The 7,089-nt window shown below is 35.5% G+C and overlaps 1 protein-coding gene across 1 annotated transcript; it reads left to right on the top strand.

The window, feature by feature from the left end:
* Window positions 1-5,628: 5,628 nt before the first annotated feature.
* On the top strand, window positions 5,629-6,480 carry LOC113766218 (delta(3,5)-Delta(2,4)-dienoyl-CoA isomerase, peroxisomal-like). Its single transcript, XM_027310430.1, has one exon. It carries the CDS (start codon window positions 5,629-5,631, stop codon window positions 6,478-6,480), a length of 852 nt encoding a protein of 283 aa, XP_027166231.1.
* Window positions 6,481-7,089: the final 609 nt, after the last annotated feature.

Here is a 7,089-nt window from a genome sequence, read left to right on the forward strand (position 1 = left end):
TTGCTGGCGCACAAATCTTGCACCGAGAGAGAGAGAGAGAAGGAAGGAGATATTGGGGTTGAAGCTAGTGACACTCCAATGCTCAAGTCAATAAACTGTTCCTTTTAGAAAGAGGAAGCAGTTGACAGCATAACATAGAGAGTTTGCTTTATGTGCTTATGTTGTTGGTACTCGAGGTTAATTCCTATTAAGTGATAAGAATTTATTAGTGAAAAAATTGCATTTAAAAAAATACTTAAAAAGGAAGAAACAGAAGAAACTAAAAGGAAAATTGGAGCCAAACCTAGGACCACCTATGACCTAACCTTTTAGTAATAGTATACTAATAGATATTATGAGTTTATCTTGACAATTTTGCTCTTATTAGGTGGCCCCTTTTGCTATGTATCATGATATTAATGGCTGTCATGTTTGTTTATATATCATCATGCCAGAATTGTCTTAAAAGCAGCTGCATCTAGAAGGAGTTGCATGAGAGGAAAAAACCAACCATATGAAGAATAGAATTTTTTGCCTTGCGGGGTTAGAAAATAGATGTGATAAAGGAAGGGTGAGGTCCAAGGCAATGAATTTCTTGGAGCAATTAATGAATGATGCTACAAGAAAATAAACCCAAGGCATGGAATTCTTGGTACGATGTAAAGATGATGGTTGCATGGCTGAGGTTTTGGAAGTGACAGTTTGAAGACTAGTTACCAAACAATAGTCACCTTGGAAACAATAATTGACTCATGTGATTTTGATTCTTAATCTAGCAAACTTCTTTATTAAAGCTAATTCTACTTGTTTAGAAAATAACCATTGAAATTTTACTTTAACCCAAAAAAAAAAAAACATTGATATTTTACAAATTTCTAAAACACCGTTTATGAAAAATATAAGGACATAATGGGAGTTGCTGATACTAAAATTAAAGGGAATTCATATGCCTTACTTTCTAGGTGAACAATTGGGGGCTCATTTGGTGAAACAATAATGTTGTCATCTCCATGTTTGCTCACATAAATTTTTATTTCCATTATGCAGCTGTTTCTTGGGATAAAATTTCTAAAAGGAGAATTGGAGGATGCTGGTGGAGTAGGGGATCCCTACCGAAATTTTGATATAGCATGTAGAGGTCCAGGAATGTACTGTAGGGAGGAATGTAATAATGATGATAAGAGGATTTGTGTGTAACCTGATTTCCTGATATTAATAAAATTTACCATTTTTGTTAAAAAAAACAAAGTTGTTGAATGTCCCTTTTTTTTCTTTTTCTTTTTATTTTTGGCCTGCAATTGCTTCGTTTATGGCCTATTCACAAAGGCATTGAATGATGTAATCATGTTTAGAGAGAAATCAAAGGACGGCTACTGGAATGATTATGTTTATGTGATTATTGAGTTGTGTATGGTAAACCAGTACTGGATTAATCCTATCGATTTAAATGGTGACTCTAAACTTCGACATATGGTGGCCCGCACCGGCAATGACTAAACTGATGGGCCTAAGGGTGGCAATCGGGTCAGAAACGGGTTAGCAGGTCGGGTTGAGACTTGGGTATAACGGAAAATCGGCAGACTCGAACATGAACCGCCAACCTGAAATGGGTCAGGTGAACCCGAAAATTTCAGGTTAGCGGGTTAACCCGAATGACCCGAAATATAATTTTAATTTATTAATTTATCACTGTAATTTCTAATAAAACCAATTTCGCACAAGACTAATTACATAATCAAGTAATAAAAATTTAAATAAAATAATTCCAAACCAAATCTAAAATAAATTAAAATACCGTAAAAGTGTTTTATCCCAAACCAAATTTAAAATAAATTAAAACAGTATAAAAGTAAAAAATAATGTAATGCATTATTTGTCCAAATATAATAATTTCAACTTCACACAAGTTAAATAAATTCATGTAAGATTAAGTGATTAATGCTTTTGAAAAAAAAAACTTAGTTTAGTTAGATAAAATAATTTTTATATTTATTAAATTATTTTTAATTTGTCAACGGGTTATCGGGTCACCCACGGGTTGACCCGAATTCAACCCATTTTCTTTTCGGGTTCATCGAATTCTACCCGATTCTGACCCGAATTCGCGAAACCTCAACCCAAACCCATTAATTTTGTGTTAGATTCGTGTCGTGTTTCAAATCGTGTCGGAAATTATCACCCTAACAGATGCCATACATAATAAAAAGGCATACAGTAAAAGGGCAGAATTAATGTCTGACACGCAATGACACAATCAGCGCTACAGAGTGACTGCAACGATTCTGCTGATCAAACTCAAAAAAGACTGGTCTAGGCTGACATAAAAAACCCACATCCTGAAACATACAGGAAAATGACCTAAATGTCATACAGCTTGACTTCTTGAGCTCAATTTTCCTATTATGAAGGTCCAGCATGGCACCTATTGCTGCTGAAGCTCTTTTCTGGTCATTGATCGTAAAATTTGTATAGTTCTTAATTCCCAGAACTAGGAGTGCAAATCCGTCAAGTTTGAGCAGCTCACGAGTTTGCTCAATCAAAATTCAAACTTAAACTCGAGTTCGAATAGCCCGAACTACTTGACGAGTCGAATTCGAACTTAATATTTAAAGTTCGAAAACTCGTTAAGCTTAATCGAGCTTAATCAAAGTTCATATATAATAATGCTTTTATTAATTTTTTATTAGTATGAAACATCTATTTTGTCATTATTTAAAATTATTTATATTTTTTAAACTCGATTAGACTCGTTTAAACTCGATTGAACTCGAACCAAGATCGATTGGCCTCGATGAGTACGAGCTCGAGTTCGAGTAATACAAAACAGAATCAGGTTCGAGTTCAAACTCAACTTTCAAGAGTTTGAGGATCTCCAACTTGAGCTCAAATCCAAGTTTTTTAACTTGAATTGAGTACTCGAACTCGATTATACCCCTGTCCAAAGCTTAAAATTCAATGCCTGCTGAGCCCCTCAAATACATGCACCCACCAAATGACAGATTCAGTTCTTTCCGCTCAAACTACTCCTTGCTAACTCTCTTATCCTTGAAACAACTATACTGAGGAAAAACTTAAATGTAAGCCTCAACCCAAAGCAGGACATCCGGCCCCTACAAGTGAGCTACTTTTTTTTTTTTAGTAACAATAACTGTTTGTATAACCTATTCTAATTTAATCTAGAGGGAGGGGGAGAGAAAGCCACAAATAGTAGCCGGTGGGAGCTCTATACTTCAAGGAGCAATTTATTACTTTTTGTTAGTCTATTAGTGATTTCATATATAGAGTTAGTCTTTGCAGAGGGAATACTGATTAACAATTGGTAGAAAACAAACCATGGTCCAGAAAAGTATAGCATCTGCTTTAGCAGGTTATTTGCGCAAGCCTTTAACCATTTTCCCAACGCAGCTACATTCCCCTGTACCAGCTTGATATCAACAAAATTTACACCCAGAGTAATGTAGCTGAAACTTGAATAAAAGGGGCTAATTAACGGATGGATAAGAGAAGATATGTGGTGCATAGATGACCCGTCAAAAGTTCTCAGATAACCATCAAAGGCACTGGGAAAAAGTCACAGACAGTCAAAAAGCGGGTAATTGCAGAAACTTTCTTAAATTTTCTTTTATTTGGTCTAGTCATTGCAGAATTTATGTCTAAATTGACTATTATCCCCTCCAATATCACCTAAGCTTTTAGGTAAAGTTATAAACTAAAAAAAGAGCTAAAGCAAGCAAGTAAATCTAAATTAATTTAAACGCATTAACTAGTGAGAAGATTTCTTTAAAGATAATTACTTATCTTTAATGGCAACCTTTCTACCGATCAACCTTTATATGTAAGACTTTACTTTCCATAGTCTTTACTTTAAAGATTCTCAGGCACCAAAATAGGCTTTTACACCCTTAGTTGGATTGACTGAGGACAATTCTTCTTGTCAAATATGAATTCCATTTTAGGGTTACGGTTCTTAACCATTTCTAAGAGTTATAAAACTATTCATGAGTCATTAGGAACACATGATCAAACATCATTACTCTTCACAAGAAATTTATATTTCTAAAACTTTATGAAACCCTTATTTTAACAGCTCTCACTTATGCAAATGCAAGTTCCAATTCCATGTTTTTTGGTTCAACTTCCTTTTGTGATATTTGAAACTCTTTCAAATTTTAAATTCTATCTTACTCACACTACTTTATCTAGAATAAACTATTTATCTAAAAAATACTAGTTTTAGAGAAAAACACTTTTACTCTTTGAGAAGATAATAGTATTTTTGGAGAAGATAAGGAAAGTCTAACTTATGAGTTATAAGAAATCAAACCAATGAAGTAGAGAGAGCGATTTGCTCTTCTTCTTTTTAGCCGATTCTTGTTGTCTTTATAATTCTTTTTTTTGGTCCTTGGGAGATTTTCTTTTTAATTCTTAAGAACTCTCCACATAAGGTTTTAATCGGATCTTAACTCTAATTTGTCCGATTATAGATGCTCACTTCATAAGTCGGGCAATTCAAACTTTCATAAAGATTTGGATTTTCTAACATTTCATATCTCATGTGGTAAGATTTGAACAAATATATAAGATTTAGTGTATAGGAGATAATTTTATCTAGGACAAACCCCAAAACTATTTTGGTAAATTTACATAGTGCATCTTATCTCATAAGATATAATTCTTTATCTAGATCACTTGATAATATTCGACATATTTAGGAAGAATTGTTTTACTTGAAAATCTCATTCTTCATTATACAATTTTGAAACTCTTGGACTAAGTATTCTCTACCTTGATCAAATCTTGGTGCTCCAATTCTTCCCTTGGATCAAATATTATTCACCTTGATCATATCTAGGTGTTCTAACACTTGACTAATTAGTTCCTCTACTTTACACATAAACTCTTTAACTTCTCAAAACGTTGGATTTATACTTAAAGCACATGTATCCATTCTTTGAGCAGTTATTAGTAAGAGAAATAAAGCATAAGAAATGATTACCTCTAACATGAATTGTTAATCTTTCACATGCATCACAATGTATGAATTTTAACAATTCTTTAAGACTTTTCATATAAAAGGACATCTTAGTCTTTTAGCAGTAATAAGATCCACATTTCTCAAATGATTCATAATCAATTGAGTGAAATCATGGTATAGTTTGAAAGAGTGTTTCTTGTTCATAAGACCAAATTCATAAATGCCAAAGATAAAATGGTTTTAAGTCATTTAACATCATATTGAGCAAATGACTTTCTTTTATTTTAGAAATGAATAACACTCATTAAGTTCTAAAATAAGTCCACTGGATTAAGAAAGATAATTTGTCATTACATTTTAATAAAGTAATTTTTACTTTACAAAAGTAGATATTTATTATCATTCTCTTCAATTTACTTCTTTTAAACTCTAGTATCTCATACCCCAATAACTTAACTTGGAGGTAAACATCCTAGTTATTCTCAATTATAAACTTAACTTAAAATGAAGGGTAGAAGAGTGGAGTTGACTGGTGTTGTGTTGCAAAAGAATTCCTGAATTTATCCGCCAAACTTCCACTCCTACTCCTACCCTTCGCTTTTTCTTTTATCTGTATTTTTTTTCATAACAACTGTGCACTAGTCTGATCGGCTGAAGAAGGAGAAGGGGAAGAAATGGAGGAAGACAAGAAAGAAAATGAAAAGTACAAGTCCCTCGAAATTATCCCAACATCCCCTCATTCTTCCAGAGCCTTTAATTTATGCCTCAATCGTCCCCCTCACCTTAACGCTCTCTCACCTCACTTCTTCACCGAATTCCCCCACGCCCTTTCATCCCTCGATCAGAACCCCGACGTCTCCGTCATCATCCTTTCCGCTGCCGGCCGTCACTTCTGCTCCGGAATCGACCTTCAAGCCCTCAATTCCATCTCCTTCATCCTCCCTTCCGCCGACCATGGCCGGATCCGCGAAAAGCTCAGGCGAGATATCAAGTTCATGCAATACGCCATCACCGCCATCGAGCGTTGCCGGAAGCCTGTTATTGCGGCTGTTCACGGTGCCTGTGTAGGTGCGGGGATTGATATCATTACAGCCTGCGACCTAAGGTTTTGCTCGGCCGATGCTTTTTTTGCGGTGAAAGAAGTGGACTTGGCCATCACGTCGGATCTTGGGACCCTTCGGAGGCTTCCGGCTGTTGTTGGATTCGGAAATGCTACGGAATTGGCGTTGACTGGTCGGCGGTTTTCAAGTTCGGAGGCCAAAGAAATGGGTTTGGTTTCCAAGGTTTTTGCATCCAAGGAAGCTATGGAGGAGGGAGTTAGAGCTGTAGCTGAGGGAATAGCTGCAAAATCTCCTCTTGCTGTGACAGGGACCAAGGCAGTGTTGCTGAGAGGTAGGGATCTTACTTTGGATCAAGCTCTGGATTACGTGGCGACCTGGAATTCTGCTGTTATGCTATCTGATGATCTAAAAGAGGCAATTTTCGCACAAAGCCAAAAAAGGAAACCTTTATTTGCAAAGCTCTAGAGTTGAATGGATGGTCCATAAGGTTACTGCTAAAGTCCTGCATTTAATTTATGCAATGACATGACGTAATTCGGCAGTAAAACTGTGGCTTCTTCCTCAGTGTCTTCATAAGAAGGCTTTGTAAGAATTTAAGGAAGAAGATGCAAGGACCTATGACAGGTGCCGAACCTGTGCAATAATAAAAACCTACTCGAGAAAAATACAGATTTTTTATATAGCGGTGAGTAGGGTCGAATCCACAGGGACTGGGGATAATTCGTTTCTTCTAGAGTCCAGAGTATGGGGGGTTTTGGTATCGAATGCCAACTAAACAAATTAAATGCGGAAAATAATTAATTAAAAGAAATAATTAGGAGAGTTCTAGCCAAGGGTACACTTCAGAAATGATTCATGCACTGATCATTGATGCAAAAATAGTTCCAACATTTATTAATAGATCAGTTATAGTTGTCATACATGCGATAAACAACCAACCCTTCCTTAATTTATCGATAGTCAAGGTACGACCGTTATCTACTTCCCTAACCCAAAAACAACCCTAGGTACGACCGTAGGATTTAATTTCTGGTTTGCATTAATAATTAGAAAGACCCAATCCTAACTAACAAA

Source organism: Coffea eugenioides, chromosome 3 (genome assembly GCF_003713205.1).
Source record: "Coffea eugenioides isolate CCC68of chromosome 3, Ceug_1.0, whole genome shotgun sequence".
In the NCBI taxonomy this organism is placed as follows: Eukaryota; Viridiplantae; Streptophyta; class Magnoliopsida; order Gentianales; family Rubiaceae; genus Coffea; species Coffea eugenioides.